Source organism: Bos indicus x Bos taurus, chromosome 9 (assembly GCF_003369695.1).
Source record: "Bos indicus x Bos taurus breed Angus x Brahman F1 hybrid chromosome 9, Bos_hybrid_MaternalHap_v2.0, whole genome shotgun sequence".
NCBI lineage: Eukaryota > Metazoa > Chordata > Mammalia > Artiodactyla > Bovidae > Bos > Bos indicus x Bos taurus.
The window spans coordinates 80,769,164-80,786,487 of record NC_040084.1 but is presented as its reverse complement, the minus strand read 5'-3'; the positions used below and the strand labels follow the sequence as shown (position 1 = coordinate 80,786,487).

Genomic DNA, 17,324 nt, shown 5'->3' with positions numbered 1-17,324 from the left:
CCATAGAACTTTAAAACATATTTTTATAATTAAAAATTTGTTCACATCCATGCTTGTTTTGCCAAGTATTTTGTGTTTCTTTCTTTTCAGTTAACGAATCAGTAGTTTGCATATTTTAATCCTATTTGTATAGATGAGATACTGCATTTATTAATCAATATATTTATCAATTCCACTTTGTTTCTTGCTGCCTTACTTAATTTTTGCTTTTATTTTTATTCATTCCTAGCTTATATTCCTCTAAGATTTAATGTGTTTTCTGCTATAATAGTCTATTTGGTGTGAGTATTATTTAAAAATTATTATGGTCAAAGATTTCTTAAGTTAGCTTTCTTTTTCATGAGTTAGCTTTTTACTTTTTTGGGTTTATCAGAAAGATCCACATTTTTAAAACAAACGAACAAAAATTATAGGAACTTGAGCTTTCCCGATGGCTCAGTGGATAAAGAATCCAAGTCTCCTGCAATGCAGGAGACACAGGAGACGCAGGTTTGTTCCTGGGTTGGGAAGATGCCCTGAAGAAGGAAATGGCAAGCCACTCCAGTATTCTTGCCTGGAAAATCCCATGGACAGAGGAGCATGGTGGGTTAGAGTCCAAAGGGTCACAAAGGGTCGGACACGACTGATGACTAAGCATAGCAGAGGCTCAATAAACCCATTTTTCGTGAAGTATTAATAATAGAAACAAATAAGAAAAGAAACACCAGTGTGCTAGGGTTTTGAGATGCACCATGTAGACATCGGGCTAGGGGTTACTTGTTGTTTATTAAAGTTATAGCTTGCGTCTAGGAAATGTTCACAAGATTAAATCATGAGATCCAAATACACTCAGGGTTTTGACTAAATCAATGCAATTATTACTAATATTGCCTGTTTAAGACAGTCGTCACATTATTGCAATAGGGAACATCCGTCCCATTTCCTCCAGGCTTACGCTTATGTTACTCAGTATAGGAAAAAAATAAATACACAAAATTTTTGCTTCACATCAGCCCCTTTGATTTTCACATATTTTTCAACAAGAAACACAATAGGATTCTTTTCTTCCTTGATTAAATGGAATTACAATTGCAAAAATTAAAATCCAATGACCAATTTCAGTTGTAAAAACTAGAAGAGTCAAAAAAAAAAAAGATGCTATTATCAATAATGATTTTGGGAAGAATTCTTTAAAACACAATTGAGGGGAAGTCATTTTGGAAATATCCATATTCTATTCTTACACATATTTCTCCATAAAAGGTGTTCCCTCCCTCTGGGGCAGGGAGGCAGAGGCTGGTTCCACCATTTTCTTTGAAGCTTCCTCTCCTCCATCTGTGATGCCCAGGGGATAATGAGTCTTCAATCATAGCTCCATTCTGCTCTTCTGTTTAGACTTAGATCTCATTCCAATTTAGGTTTCTCTTTGTCTTCTTCCATACCTAGAAATACAGGCAAAGCACTTTATGTGGACATCAGATTCAGCAGGAGCAGGTTTAAAAGAACTCTCATCTCACCACACTTCTCCCCACCCACCCTTTATGTCCATCTCTTTTCTCCTAGCTAAGAAGGAAAGTTGTTCACAACTTTCTCCAGAAATTTCCTCAGTGACCTCCCTCTCCTTCCTTCCCCCTAAATCGGGACATAACACCTCTGTAACACACCCAGCTCTTATGGCCTCTGGGAGTGAGGAACACAAGTTAGTTCTTGTCTTGTTGAGTTTGCACAGAAATCCCAATCGGACTGCCTTGTAACCAGCTTCTAGTAACAGGAGGTGTGGTGCTGATGAGTTTCAAAGAGACCTCATTTATTTTTATTTTACTCATGACTCTTCCCAAGGCAAGGACTCTGGATTTTCAAAAGTCAAATAATTTTTTTGGTTTGTTTTGTTTTATTTTTATAAGCTCTCATAGAGAGCTTATTAGCCACAAGAACTATTTATTTCCAGACCCATGTGTACTTAAACTCGAGTTCTCCCTTTATTCAACCCAAGCCTGGTAGAACTATGTTTTTCTTCCTGAGAGAGTCATATGTACCGGACTGGTGAGACCTCGCCAGTTGTCTGTAATGAATAGTTAGTGATATTTCATTTTCCTGGAGATGAACATGTTTAGGTCATTCTCATAAATTAAAGTTAAATCTGGCATATGCTCCCCACTTTTTCTCTTTTGCTTCTACTTAAACACTTTTCTCCTAACATCAAATTCTCAGAGCCTTTTTGCTGGAACAAAAGGATCCCATCTATTGCAGGTTTTGTTGGTATTCTTTAAAAAAAAATTAATTTATTTGGCTGCACTGGGTTTTAGTGGTGGCACGTAGGATCTTTTAGTTATGGCCTGTGGAATCCAGTTCCCTGACCAGGGATAGAACCTGGGCCCCCTGCATTGGGAGTATGGAGTCTTACCTGCTGAACCACCAGGCAAGTTCCTGGTATTCTTTTAAAAGTTGCAAGTTCTCTGAGGGCAGAGCCCACTATTTTGTTCCTGATTATATCCTGAGCACCTAACATGGTGTCTGTCTCATGGTAGGAGTTCAAGTAATCTTTATGAGATAAATTAGTAAACAATGACTGTGGAGAAGGGCGAACTAGTGGAAAAGCAGTAGAAGAAAACCTGGAGGGTGATCACAGTGGGGCTTGCGATAGGAGAGACACCCCCGCCCCTTCTTCCGGCCCCCAGCTGCCAGCACCACCTGCTCGCGTGGTCAGGGTGGTAGCGGCGGAATGCGGGTAACATGCTCAGAACAGGTGTCCCGAGACAGTCTTTAAGGTTTGGTTTTCATGACTAAGGAACTGGCAGAGATCTGTAACACTTTTTCCAAAGTACTTCTCAGAAATCATATTAAGGAAAACTTCAAGCTGAAGAGTAAGGACGTGTGAAGGGAGGAGGAGTAGGGCTGAGGGGGAGAAGGCAGGAGATGGCTTGGTTGTTGTTGGGTAACCAAGGCAAAGGCAGGAAAACACAACACAGATTCTGTTCAAAGAGCGCACATGATTTGGGTCCCGACTCTGTCCCATGCTCCCTCTCCTGTGGAGAAGCTAATAACTGCTTGCTTTTCTTTTCAAAGTCTCTTTCCTCCTAAGTGTTCTCCTGCAGATGGGTTGAGTTGGCAGCAACAGTGGAATCTTCAAAAGCGGGGGTGGAGAACAGGGGCTGTTCATTGACCCAGACGGGGAAAATGGCTCCCCACCTACTTTAGTTTGGCAGCTTTGAGGTGGAGGGAAAAAATTAGACAGCTGTAAATAATATTTGGAAGAAGCAGAGGTATAATTTCCACACAACCAGCAGAAAGAAACCTGTCACAAAGCTGAGGCAGGATGTTCTGTCAGAAGCGGAGCGGAAGAGCTGATTGACCTTGAGAGAGTCAGTCACATGGGGTCCCCCCAAGGCTGGGAGAGGGGCCCTGAGGGCAGCGGGACCAACCCTGGAGGTCTGTGTGGGCCTGTGGGGGACATGAGCAGGATGGAAAACTGGTGGGGAGCGAGGTGGACAAGGTGGAGGTTTCTGTCCCATGGGCCTTGCTCTGACCTCCTCTCCTTTCTCCTCTTGGCCTGCTTTCTCCTCCTTCACCCCAAACTTTCACTTTCAGACATTTTCATTTCTGGTCGTAAAAATTTGACTTTAATAAGACTGGTCACTCCAGTCAGATGCACTGAAATTAAAAGAAAGTTTTAGCTTAAGCACAGAATATTTCAGCTGTTTCAGGGTCTACTGTGTCCCCCCTCAAGTTCCTATGCAGAAGTCCTAAGGCCCAGGACCTCAGAATGTGAGAGAAGGCCAAGCTTGTGTCTGGACAACCATCTGCTAAAGAGATGAGGCATATGAGTCATGGATCCAATTTACCACTTCAGCAGAAGCCAGGAAAGACCTGTGGGGGACCCTCCTGTCTGATGATTTGGACCCTCATGAAATTACATGGGAGAACTTTGTGTCAGCAGAAACACTGTGAGCCTGGATTGAAAGGGACAGAGACAAGATGAAATGAAGGATGGTTCATCCGCAGGTGGTTCAGGGGTTCACTCCTCCTTGGCCCAAGAGGGCTGCCTGAGAGGGTAGGGCCACACTCCTCCTTCTGATGAGTCCTGAGGATACAGCCTTCAGCCAAAGATTATTCTCAGGCCTTAAACTCGAATGGAATTTGTCCTGCTACTTTCAAACTTGGTTGAGAACTGCGACCCCCTTTTTCCTTAGGATCTCCTTTTTGGAAAGGGGATACATGTTCTATGCCTGTTCTACCACTGTGTTTTGAAAGTAGATACATTTCTGTCTGGTTTCACAGGTTCACAGCTGGATAGCAATTTTGCTTCAGGATGAACCATAACCCAGGTCTTACCCATACCTGATGTAGATGATATTTAAGATAAGATTTTGGACTTTTAAGATTTGATGCTGGAAATACTTTGGAGGCTATTAGGAATGTATTTTGCATGAATGAAGGACATGAATTTTGCGGGGCAGAAAGTAGAATGTTATGGGCTGAATTATGTCTCCCCAAACTTAAACTCTTGTACCTCAGAATGTGATTCTATTTGTGGATAGAGTTTTTTCTAACATAAAATGAAGTTGTCAGGATGGCCCTAATCAAATACGGCCAATGTCTCTATAAAAAGGGGAAATTTGGAGACAGCCCGAATAGGGGAAAATGCCATGTGAACATGAAGACAGCCATCTGCAAGTCAAGGAGAGGGGCCTGGGACAGATCCCTCCCTCACAGGCCTCAGAAGCAACCAACCCTGCCAATACCTTGATTCTGGACTTCCGGCCTCCAGAACCGTGGGATATTACATTTCTACTGTTTAAGCTGAGCAGTCAGTGGTCCTTCGTTGCAGCTGTCCTAGCAAACCAATATAACATCCACAAAGCCACTTTGAGTTATTAATATTTTCTTTTGAAAAGAGTAAAATGTTTCATTGTTAATTTAGCCTGTTTTAAGGGATTTTTGTTCATAGTTCATATCAGTTTTGATCTATTTTGTTATTCTGTAAGTTAGATCCATGATTCTGAGTGAAGTTTCTGAGCTCTCCTGTGTCTGGGTTTCCAGTGGTGACATTCTGATGGTTCTCTAGACACCGTACTTGGATTGAATCGTATTGACTCTGCTACCGTTTATTGTGGTGGGTCACTTATTTCTGGGCTCAGCTGCCTCTTAGTTAAAAATAATATCGGTTTAGATGATTTCTAATCTAATTTTAATTCTAAGACTCTGTAATAATGCAATTTTTATTTTGAAGTTGAAGCCAACATAACCAAGTGGAGGAAGCTGAGCCATTAAAAATCCCTAATGACGGATCCAAGGAAGGGGGTTCAAATTTGGCATTCTAGCTCCTTGGGGGATTTTGTTTGGAGTGGAGTAAATACAATCAGGATTGTAACACTGTACTTGATTGTACTCAATTCCTTCTAACAGACACACACAGACACACACGCATGACTGCTTTTAATCAGCAATTTCAAATTCAACTACCTACAGAACCAGGCAGCTACTGTGAAGGAGCAAAATGGCCAGGCGAGAACTAGGGAAAACTTAAGAGCCATCGGAAAGGAGGGAAAACTTAAGAGCCATCGGAAAGGGGGCAACTGATACCCAATTCTAATCCATTGCTGCCAGCAGAGAACAGTGGGCTCGGAGTTGCCAGATCTTAAAAACTTGATTAGCTGAGAAATCTGGACTTTATGTGAAATCTCCCAACATTTAAATACTGCTTCAAAAACAAAAATTCCGTGTAGGCCTAACAAAACTTTTTGGCAGGTAAAATTTGGAGCAGGCCATCAGTTTGCAATTGCTTGCTTAAACAAAAAGATGCCCACTTGACACAAAACATCTGCCTTTGGGGAATTAACTGGATGGTTCCATGTAGATAAAATTAATCTCTACATCTGAAATGAGTTACAAAATGTTAGTTGACCTTAACTTGTATCGCTTAAGAGAACGGCACAAATTAAACTGGACAGATCATTAAAAAACAAAAACCCCCCCAAAAACCTTAGCTTCACTATTTATTTTTCATGTCTAACTCAAAGCTGCTAAAGTGCAATATTCTATTAATCTAGACTTGCTTTTTTCTCTCCTGGTTTTCAGACCATCCTCTTTTAGAAGTAGTAGAACAATGGGCAAATGAAGATGGGAATCGAGCTAACAAAGGAGAAGCTGGAGTCACAAGTACTTTCTGAATAACACAGATTGGACATGTTAGCTTAAATTTAAATATGGCCTTTCTCTCAAGAAGCTGAGAAAAGTTTATATTTTGTTCTCAAAATATTTTTGTAAGTTAACTACATACTTTTATAAGGTATCTAATAGAGAAAGATTACAATTCCATTGAACAGAGAAGAAAATTATTAAAAGATTAATTTCTGGTCCACCAAGCTGTAGCCTGAACTGAATACAAATATTTGGCACTTTTCCTAATAGAACACTGCCTAAAATCAAGCCAGCTGCTGAGAAAGGAAACCCTCAAATTCCTCTGGGCCATTCGACACTGGCCAACACCTTGACACATGCAATCTTAGAAGATCCACACACAAAAGAAGTCCAATTCAGTAACATGCAATGACTGGGTTTTATTTGTCTAATTAGATCAACCTCCTGGCATAGTATTTGGCACAAAGCAGGATGCCCAATGTTTGTGGAAGAGGGATCATTTACAGGTGACATCTACAATGTTGTGACTGTATCGGAGGAGCTGCCCAGAGCTCTCTAAGATCCTCAAACCATCTTCCCTTTGGAGGTATTTTCATGCAGGACTCAAATCACTACATACTGTGCTGTCACTTTTTCCACCTTCTCATTTTTATGTTATCTGACATAGACTTAGGACCAGTTTTGCACAGCTGGCGTTAAGGTTACGTGTCTTGCCAAGATGGAGGCTCTGCCATAAACAGAAACAAAAGAGAAATCAAATCATAGGTTAAGAAGGTTTTTGCAGCCATGAAGTATTACCCTTTACTGCCCATTCTTCTTTGCCACCTTCAAGTCTTGATATGACAGTCACTGGTGAATCATTCTTGCTGGAGGCATTCCTGTGCTGCCCAGAGTTTTAGCAGAACGGTGGCAAGACCTCTCGGCAGCTACTGCACCCACGCAGATGATGACGCAAAAGTGGAGATCTGGGTGATTTCTAATGAGACTGGTTACATTCAATAATTTATCTATTTCATTGGGGTGGGGGAGAAGTCCTTTTAGCTAAGGCAGTATTTTGTTAATCAGAATGAATTTCCTAATTTTTTTTTTCAGCAAACACTACATTTCTCCGTATAAAATTTTATAGACGTGCTGCTTTTCTTTTAGATCTGGATGTTTTACTAGCGAAAATGACACAGTGAGTAATAAACCTTTCAGGTAACTGCCAGCAACTCTTAAATTAATATTGAAGTTATAAAAATGCAACTCTTCATAAGGGATCCTGTGTTACAGTGGAATTTTCCATCTGTCTCTGCAGCAGTTCTTTTGTTTTATGCCCCCCTGAACAATACTTACTTCTCTGTGTATCCCAGATATAGCTGTTCAGAACTTCTCCCAGCAGATACAAGAAGTTCATTAAGATGGTTGTAGACCCGAAGAAGAGGATTCTGGCTCCTGGGCCAATGTGTTCCAGGAAAGGGTACACCCACATCCCGGTTACATGATGCACCCAGCACACCCTGCAGCAGAATCGGAAAGGAGACAGATAGAAGTTACTCTGGCGTCAGATTTCAGAGCTGCCGCTACGACAAATACAGACCCCGGACTCCAAACCGTGGTCAGCAATGCCAGTGGCACCTGACACTCAGCAGCTCCCAGAAACTTTGTTGTTGTTGCTTGTTCTCTTTTACTTTTTATTCTAAAATATTGGGTTGGCCGAGAAGTTCACTCCGATTTTTCTATAAGATGTAATGGAAAAAACTGAATGAACGTTTTGGCCAACCCAAGAATTTTAGACTCACGGGAAGAGTTGTAAATACGGTACCAAACATTCCAGTATGCCCTTCCCTTAGCTTCCCTGCATCTTAGCATCTTATCTAACCACAGGCTTCCCTGGTGGCTTATAATAAAGAATCCACCTGCCAATGCAGGAGACTCTGGGTCGGTAAGATACCCTGGAGAAGGAAGTGGCAACCCACTCCAGTATTCTTGTCTGGGAAATCCCGTGGACAGAGGAGCCTGGGGAGCTACAGTCCATGGGGTCGCACAAGAGTCAGACACGACTTAGTGACTAAACAACAGGTAACTACAGTACAGTTGCTAAAATGAAGTAATTAAACTGCAGACTTCAGTTGACACTCCCCAATTTCCCCACCGATGTCCTTTATCGGTCCAGGATCCCATGATGTTTTTAGCTGTCGTGTCTCCTTAGTTTCCTCCAATCTTGCACTTTTCCATTCTCTCCTTGCCTCTCCTGACACTTGAAGGGTCTGGTCAAGTATCTGAAACTGTTATTTTTCTAAACGCAGTTATATAGTCGTCCTAATCTCTTCTTTATGTAATGAAACAATAGTGCATTAGGCAACCACACTGTCATAACACCTAGGTGAGAATGTTCCAGGAACCTTGCCATGCTGCCGTCCAGCTAGTACCAACAGGTATCCCAAGTGCTGACAGAACCACCCAGTAGCCTCACTGACATCTGGCTTCCCACAGACCACTTTTGTTTATCTTTTTTTTCACCCTGCTTTACATAATCCTTGCTTGTAATTATTCTATTTGTGTTCTGGAGATATTTTAGGCTCACTGGGAATATGTCATTAATTTCCATTGTTTTTAAAAGTTTAGTAAGAATATCTGCTTCGTTGGTTTAGTCCTGACACAACTGCTGAGCGCTATTTTCCAAAACAGTCTTGGGTTCATTACTTTCTCAACCGTTGTTTTAATTCTGAAGACTAATTAGGATACAAATTACTTTATTGCATGGGTAATAAAAATTACTTTAAACATTTATGTGTTTGGGGGTCATTTTCCATATCATCAATGGCTTCACTCCTCTTTGAGCAGTTGATCTATGTGTATATTGCCCATCTATAAACGTCATCTGAGACAACAAACCTGCCTTTGTCTAAGAGCTTGCAGTCTCAATGAGGGTGATATTACTCCCACCTCAAGGAAGTAAAAATTGGTTCTAGGAAGGTAGCAAATAAATATTACTCTTTCAATGCATAAAGTAGGGATACACACACACACACACACACACACACACACACATATATATATGTGTGTGTGTATATATATATATACACACACACACACATACTGAGCATCAACAGATATAGTCTATCTGTGGTATTAAAGTTTCATAGGCTCAGAAATTCCACTCTGAGGTATATATCCAAAGGAACTGAAGCAGGACACAAACAGATATTTGTACACCAACGTTCACAGCAGCATTATTCAAAATAGTCAAAAGGTGGAAACATCCCAAGTGTCCATCAGCAGATTAATGGGTGAATAAAATGTTGTATACACACACAATGGAATATTACTCAGCTATAAAGGGGGATAAAATGTTGATGCATGCTACAACATGGATGAACCCTGAAAACATAATGCTAAGTGAAACAAGCCAGACACAGAAGGGCACATATTGTATGATTTCATTTACACAAGATACTAGAATAAGCAAATTTGTAGAGACAGAATGTATGATAGAGGATACCAGGGACTAGGGAGGATGTGGAATAGGGAGTGATTATATATGGTACCCCTATGGACTGCTGCCCGCCAAGCTCCTCTGTCCATGGAATTCTCTAGGCAAGCATACTGAAGTGGGTTACCATTCCCTTCTGCAGGGGATCTTCCCGAACCAGGGATCGAAACCATGTCTCCTGCATTGCAGGCAGATTCTTTACTGTCTGAGCCACCAGGGAAGCCCGTCATCCTCATCTACTGATGTAAAAATCAACTGTTTTTGGAGTAAAATGAGGATATGTCAGAAGTGATGATGGAAATGTAAAGTTCTCCAGTTAGGAAAGTGGAGAGCTATTCTGAGCATGGTGCTCTGATATGTAAGCCACTTAATTTTATTTAACCATCCCATGAGGTAGACTCATCCCCTTTTTACAAACAAAGAAACAGAGACTGGATTAAACAACTTGTGTTTAAAAATGGCAAAGCCAGGAAAGGAATGTACATCTGATTTCTTTTCTCCTGCGTGGACTTGCTTCCCTGTATGAGATATTCAAAACTGTCTCCAAAGGAAGAGAAGGTTTTCTTTTTTTGACACTTATTTTGCCTTAGCAGGTATCATACTATCTCAGATCTGAAAGTCGTGTTATGTGGGGCTTCACCTGAATTGGTGTGAATGATGCAGACACTTGTCTTAACAGGTTGTGTGCTTCCACCGTTTGTTTCCTTGATATAATCAGGGCTCATTTTTCCTGCACAAAAACGACTCATGACCTTGCTCATCTGTTGGTGGAGAGTTCTCAGTTCTTGGTTGACTTTCCATTTCTCACTTTAAGCCTTCCTGTCTTAGTGCCCAAACAGCTTCTGCTTAAGGTAATGATACCAATTTGAATTTTAGTCTAAACAAACTGATGACCATAGTTTGTGTGTGTGAGTGAGTGTGTGCCTGTGCATACATATATATGCATATGCTGTAGTATCACAAGGCTTCTGGGATTGACTATTAAATGTCCCTCCAATTTCATTCACTTGAATGTGCAGTTAAGATGAATGCCTCCTATCTGAGCTGTGTCGAACACCAGGAATACAGAAGCAAAACGAAGCAAAGGTGATTCTTGTCCCCATGCAGTACAGTCTATCGAGGAATAGAGATACTCATGGAAAAATGACAAGCGTAGTCAGAATTAGGGTAAGTGGAGGAGTGTCACGGGTGCCCAGGGACCATTCTCTGCTTTTTTGTGAACCTTACAGTTACTTTTTCTCTCTTATGTATTCATCTTTCTTTCAAACCAATTTTTTCATAGCTGATTAATATGCCCAAGTGCTTTCCATTCAAACAATCAAAAAGTTTTCATCAGCTTCATAAATACTGCTCTGTATCTTTCCATCTTGTCAAAGACAATCTTCTCCACTGAGTTTACATTCACTGACTCCAGCTCTGTGCTTTGTGCTCTTCTTTCATCAACAGTCTGGCTTCTTTTCTTGATACTCCACCAAAATATACTGGCTCTTTGACCTCATTTTTTCCTCTTTGCTCTCTATGTTTCCCACTGCTCTTCTTGGTTTCCTTTCTAAGTTCATCCTTTACTCCAGCCATTCAATGTTGAATTTCTTAAGGACTGGTTTTTAAACCTTCCTCTCATATTATGTCTTCTTAGCTGATGAGTTTTTTCATGTTCAATGCTGTATGTCTACTACCTATACAGATACTCCACAAATCTATGGAGTCTGGAACAGGTTTCTCCTCTGTTCTGGAACAGTTTATCAAACAGTCCTCAAAACATCTCATTTTACATATCTTAAAATTACCTGAAAGTCGATTTAGCTACAGCTAAAGTCATGCTTTTTTTCCCAGCAAGCCTGGTCCTCCTCTGGTATTCCCTTCTGTGAATGGCACTATCACTCACTCAGCTTTGTAACTCAAGCCTGGGGGTCATCTTTGCTGTGTCCATCTCTTTCACCACATATAGTCAGTCCATTACCTTGTTTTGACAAGCTTATCTCACACATCTCTCTATTATATCTCTATGAGCAACGTCTGAATTCGTGTTGTGCTCATCTCTGTCTGGAGTGGTGTAATAGTTTTAATTTGTCTCCACATCTACTTTTGTCTCCTGATTTATCCTCACAATTGCCATAGTGAGTGTTTCAAACCAGAAATCGGAACACACTGCATCCCTGCTTCAAACACATCAATGGCCTTCTAGTGTGTGTGTGTGTGTTTAAAGACTTCAGTTTTTAACGAAGTCTAGGGTGACTGGAATGCAAAAGTAGGAAGTTAAGAAACACCTGGAGTAACAGGCAAATTTGGCCTTGGAATACGGAATGAAGCAGGGCAAAGACTAATAGAGTTTTGCCAAGAAAATGCACTGGTCATAAGAAACACCCTCTTCCAACAACACAAGAGAAGACTCTACACATGGACATCACCATATGGTCAACACCGAAATCAGATTGATTATATTCTTTGCAGCCAAAGATGGAGAAGCTCTATACAGTCAGCAAAAACAAGACCAGGAGCTGACTGTGGCTCAGATCATGAACTCCTTATTGCCAAATTCAGACTTAAATTGAAGAAAGTAGGGAAAACCACTAGACCATTCAGGTATGACCTAAATCAAATTCCTTCTGATTATACAGTGGAAGTGAGAAATAGATTTAAGGGCCTAGATCTGATAGAGTGCCTGATGAACTATGGAATGAGGTTTGTGACATTGTATAGGAGACAGGGATCAAGACCATCCCCATGGAAAAGAAATGCAAAAAAGCAAAATGGCTGTCTGGGGAGGCCTTACAAATAGCTGTGAAAAGAAGAGAAGTGAAAAGCAAAGGAGAAAAGGAAAGATATAAGCATCTGAATGCAGAGTTCCAAAGAATAGCAAGGAGAGAGAAGAAAGCCTTCTTCAGCGATCAATGCAAAGAAATAGAGGAAAACAACAAAATAGGAAAGACTAGAGATCTCTTCAAGAAAATTTGAGATACCAAGGGAACATTTCATGCAAAGATGGGCTCGATAAAGGACAGATATGGTATGGACCTAAGAGAAGCAGAAGATATTAAGAAGAGATGGCAAGAATACACAGAAGAACTGTACAAAAAAGATCTTCATGACCCAGATAATCATGATGGTGTGATCACTCACCTAGAGCCAGACATCCTGGAATGTGAAGTCAAGGGGGCCTTAGAAAGCATCACTACGAACAAAGCTAGTGGAGGTGATGGAATTTCAGTTGAGCTATTTCAAATCCTGAAAGTTGATGCTGTGAAAGTGCTGCACTCAATATGCCAGCAAATTTGGAAAAGTCAGCAGTGGCCACAGGACTGGAAAAGGTCAGTTTTCATTCCAATCCCAAAGAAAGGCAGTGACAAACAATGCTCAAACCACCAAACAATTGCACTCATCTCACATGCTAGTAAAGTAATGCTCAAAATTCTCCAAGCCAGGTTTCAGCAATATGTGAACTGTGAACTTCCTGATGTTCAAGCTGGTTTTAGAAAAGGCAGAGGAACCAGAGATCAAATTGCCAACATCTGCTGGATCATGGGAAAATCAAGAGAGTTCCAGAAGAACATTTATTTCTGCTTTATTGACTATGCCAAAGCCTTTGACTGTGTGGATCACAATAAACTGTGGAAAATTCTGAAAGAGATGGGAATACCAGACCACCTGACCTGCCTCTTGAGAAATTGTATGCAGGTCAGGAAGCAACAGTTAGAACTGGACATGGAAAAACAGACTGGTTCCAAATAGGAAAAGGAGTACGTCAAGGCTGTATATTGTCACCCTGTTTATTTAACTTCTATGCAGAGTACCTTATGAGAAATCCTGTACTGGAAGAAGCACAAGCTGGAATCAAGATTGCCGGGAGAAATATCAGTAACCTCAGATATGCAGATGACACCACCCTTATGGCAGAAAGTGAAGAGGAACTAAAAAGCTTCTTGATGAAAGTGAAAGTGGAGAGTGAAAAAGTGGGCTTAAAGCTCAACATTCAGAAAACAAAGATCATGGCATGTGGTCCCATCACTTCATGGGAAATAGATGAAGAAACAATGGAAACAGTGTCAGACTTTATTTTTTTGGGCTTCAAAATCACTGCAGATGGTGACTGCAGCCATGAAATTAAAAGACGCTTACTCCTTGGAAGGAAAGTTATGACCAACCTAGATAGCATATTCAAAAGCAGAGACATTACTTTGCCAACAAAGGTCCGTCTAGTCAAGGCTATGGTTTTTCTTGTGGTCATGTATGGATGTGAGAGTTGGACTGTGAAGAAAGCTGAGTGCTGAAGAATTGATGCTTTTGAACTGTGGTGTTGGAGAAGACTCTTGAGAGTCCCTTGGACTGCAAGGAGATTCAACCAGTCCATTCTGAAGGAGATCAGCCCTGGGATTTCTTTGGAAGGAATGATGCTAAAGCTGAAACTCCAGTACTTTGGCCACCTCATGTGAAGAGTTGACTCATTGGAAAAGACTCTGATGCTGGGAAGGATTGGGGGCAGGAGGAAAAGAGGACGACAGAGGATGAGATGGCTGGATGGCATCACTGACTCGATGGACGTGAGTCTGGGTGAACTCCGGGAGTTGGTGATGGACAGGGAGGCCTGGCATGCTGCATTCATGGGGTCGCAAAGAGTCAGACATGACTGAGCGACTGAACTGAACTGAGAGTGCCCTTCATAGAGTTGGCTTCTACCTCTCTCATACCCGACCTCCTACCCTGCTTCTCTTACACTGGCTTTCATTTGGTTCCTTGGTTTTACCACATTCCCTCATGCCATGTGGATTTACACGTTCCTCATAACCAAAGAGGCTCTTTAGTTCCTCTCCACTGTGTTAGTTATCTGCCCCTTAGACTCATTGTTATATTTCTCCTCTATATCTTATCTCAACTATTATAACTAACTAGCCATCATGCACGAAAGTTTTCCTTGATCTACTAGAATAGGTCAGATTTTATTCATTCTTATAGAACCATGAATCTCTTTTAAACTCTTCTTTTATTAGTATTTAAATCTGAATATCTTTATTTGCATAACATTTCTTCCCCTCTAGCACATCTGAGTTCTGTGAGGTGAGGACTGTTTGTATTGCTTCATATCATTGTATTCAGCACTTACCATAATGCCTGACACATGGTTGGAGAAGGAATAACTGAATAATGTAGCACTGAAGCTGTGATGGGAAGGATGAGTAAGAGTTAGCTGAACAAAGATGGGAGACAAGAACTTTCTAGCCAAATGGAACAGTATGTTCAAAGTCATGAAAACAAGAGAGAATTCCCAGATGTTCAAGAAGAAACCATTCTTATTGAAATCAAAGAAGGGAGCATGAGGGGCAGGCAGTTGCCAAACTGTGGGTGGTTTTTTAAGCCAAGGTAAGAATTGTAGACTCTGGCCTAGTGTGGCCAACAGTAAGTCTCTGAAGGGTATTAAATAAATGTGAAACAGATCAGATTAACCTGGAAACCAATTGTATCAGAAATGGTGGTAGCCAGAACTGGAGTGGTAGCATTGGGAATGAAAATTAGTTAGTAGATTTAAGAGCTATTTAGACTAGTGTCCATCAAACACAGTAGGTCATAAGCAATTGCATGCATATGTGGTCAGGAGAGCAAGTACTTTAGGATGTTTGCAAGCTTGTCAGTTGGTGGCTTAAACTCAACCATGGTGGGAGTATTTATACTGAAAACTGCCAAACGCTACACATCAGGGTCCCCTTTGCTCGCCTCCAGAAGAGCTGGTTGGTAAACACTTGCCAGTAACCCACTAGTTACCAGCATTTTAAAAAGCAACAACAGAAGAAAACATAACAGAAAATAGTAGAAAGCTGGGCATATAATGCTGATGAAAACTGTTTTGTGAGACTTCTGTTCCACTTGTGTGTGAGTGTGTGTGTGTGTGTGTCTACGCTGAGTGTGTGCTTCTGCATGCTGGCTGGGTCATGATGCAGAAGATGTGTCATTTATTTACAGTAAGGTTAGTTTGAAAGGCACTGATATAGGACATAGAATTAAGAGAACTTGGTGATGGACTGGATTTAGGCAATGAGGGAACTGAAATGAGTTAAGAATTAATCATAGATTCCTGGCTTGATTAACTGGGTGGAGAGTACTGCCATTCCTGGAGATAGGGAATGCTGTCAGGGAGCTGGTTTGAGAGGATAGTGAGTTCAGTTTGGATACGTTGAGTCTGAGGCATCTGTAAGACATCCAAGTGGAGATATCCTGAAGGCAGTTACAGGGGTTTGGGCTGCAGAGAAAGGACTGACGTGGCAATACAGATATTGGGCTCATTGGCAGAAGGATGGTGGTTGAGGCCATCAGAACAGATTAAGGCAGAATATACAGTATGATGGAAGTAAGGCCATAAGAGAGTTCTGAAAAGGATCAGGATTTAAGGGGTAGTTTGAGGAGGATGTGGCTAAAAAGGATACCAAAAACAGGTAAGCTAGAGACATGGAAGAAACACAGAAGTGTAGTGTCTTGAAGTCAATGGACAAGTGGTTCTAGAGTAGTTATCGTTCAGTTGCTAAGTCATGTCCAATTCTTTGTGACCCCATGGACCGCAGCACGCCAGCCTTCCCTGTCCTTCACTATCTCCCGGAGCTTGCTCAAACTCATGTCCATTGAGTAGGCGATGCCATCCAGCTATCTTAGTCTCTGTCGCCTCCTTCTCCTCCTGCCCTCAATCTTTCTCAGCAACAGGATCTTTCTAGTGGGTTTTCTCTTTGCAACAGGTGGCCAAAGTATTGGAACTTCAGCATCAGTCCTTCCAATGAATATTCAGGGTTGATTTCCTTTAGGATTGACCGGGTCGATCTCCTTGCTGTCCAAGGAACTCTCAAGAGTCTTTTCCAACCCACAGTTCGAAAGTATCAATGCTTCAGAACTCAGCCTTCTTTGGAGAAGGAAATGAAAACCCAGTCCAGTATTCTTGCCTGAAAAACCCTGAGAGGGTCAAGAAGCAGAGACACCCACCTGAGCAGTTTAGCTCCTAGCCTATATGTCAGCATTCCCTGAGTGCTCTGAAGACTAAGATACAATGGATGGCAACAGCTGGTAATGTACTCAGAACCAAAAAAATGACCCCACTTTGAAATCTCTGCATAAATCTTTTTTCTTTTTTTTCCCCCATGGACTATAAAAGCAACTCAAGTTCAGTGTAGAAAATATGTGAGACATAGACATTTTACAAGAAGTAAGATAAATCAGTTTTGGTGAAGCTTTATCCCCTGGAGATGGAAATGCAATCCATTCCAATATTCTTGCCTGGGAAATCCCATGGACAGAGGAGCTTGGCGGGCTATAGTCCATGGGGTTTCAAAGAGCTGGACACGATTTAGAGACTGAACAACAACAACAGTAACACAAGACTGAGTCTCTTAAAAAACCCAGAAATTGAATTTTACTTCTCCCAAGGAGAGAAAAGCCACCGCAGGGATAAGGTGATAAACGCTTCCTTCAGAGAAGGTTTTGACTCACCCCTTAAGAAAGAGTCACATCACATGTGCAGTTAGCCTATTGGAATTTACGACTGCTCTGCAGGCAATGAGCATGCACCCCAAGGTGGGGTGAGACAAAGGATGTGCATCAGCTTTTTGCCCAGTGGGTTTCTGCACCCCTCATGTAGTACCTCCAACCTGATGCTTCTGAAGGACTTTTCAAGGGCAGTTTTGACCTTTGGCTCAACTGCTGACTTTAGACCTAGCCCTCTCTTTAGATTTAACTATCTCATATGAGGGTTATTCTA

At 41.4% G+C, this 17,324-nt stretch overlaps 1 protein-coding gene across 2 annotated transcripts in view; it reads right to left on the bottom strand.

Annotated features, from left to right (window-relative positions):
- Positions 1 to 200: 200 nt before the first annotated feature.
- The window catches only part of AIG1 (androgen induced 1), a 272,842-nt gene continuing 255,718 nt past the window's right edge, over positions 201 to 17,324 (bottom strand). Inside the window, exons 5-6 of one of the 2 annotated variants that reach the window (XM_027551735.1) lie at positions 7,456 to 7,619; positions 201 to 1,421 (exon numbers count right to left, since the gene is read on the bottom strand). In XM_027551735.1, coding sequence (XP_027407536.1) covers positions 1,384 to 1,421; positions 7,456 to 7,619 — 202 coding nt within the window. In that variant the 3' untranslated portion in view covers positions 201 to 1,383. Of the gene's footprint in view, positions 1,422 to 6,509; positions 6,848 to 7,455; positions 7,620 to 17,324 lie in introns of those variants that run through there. The other variant, XM_027551736.1, reaches the window with a different exon arrangement.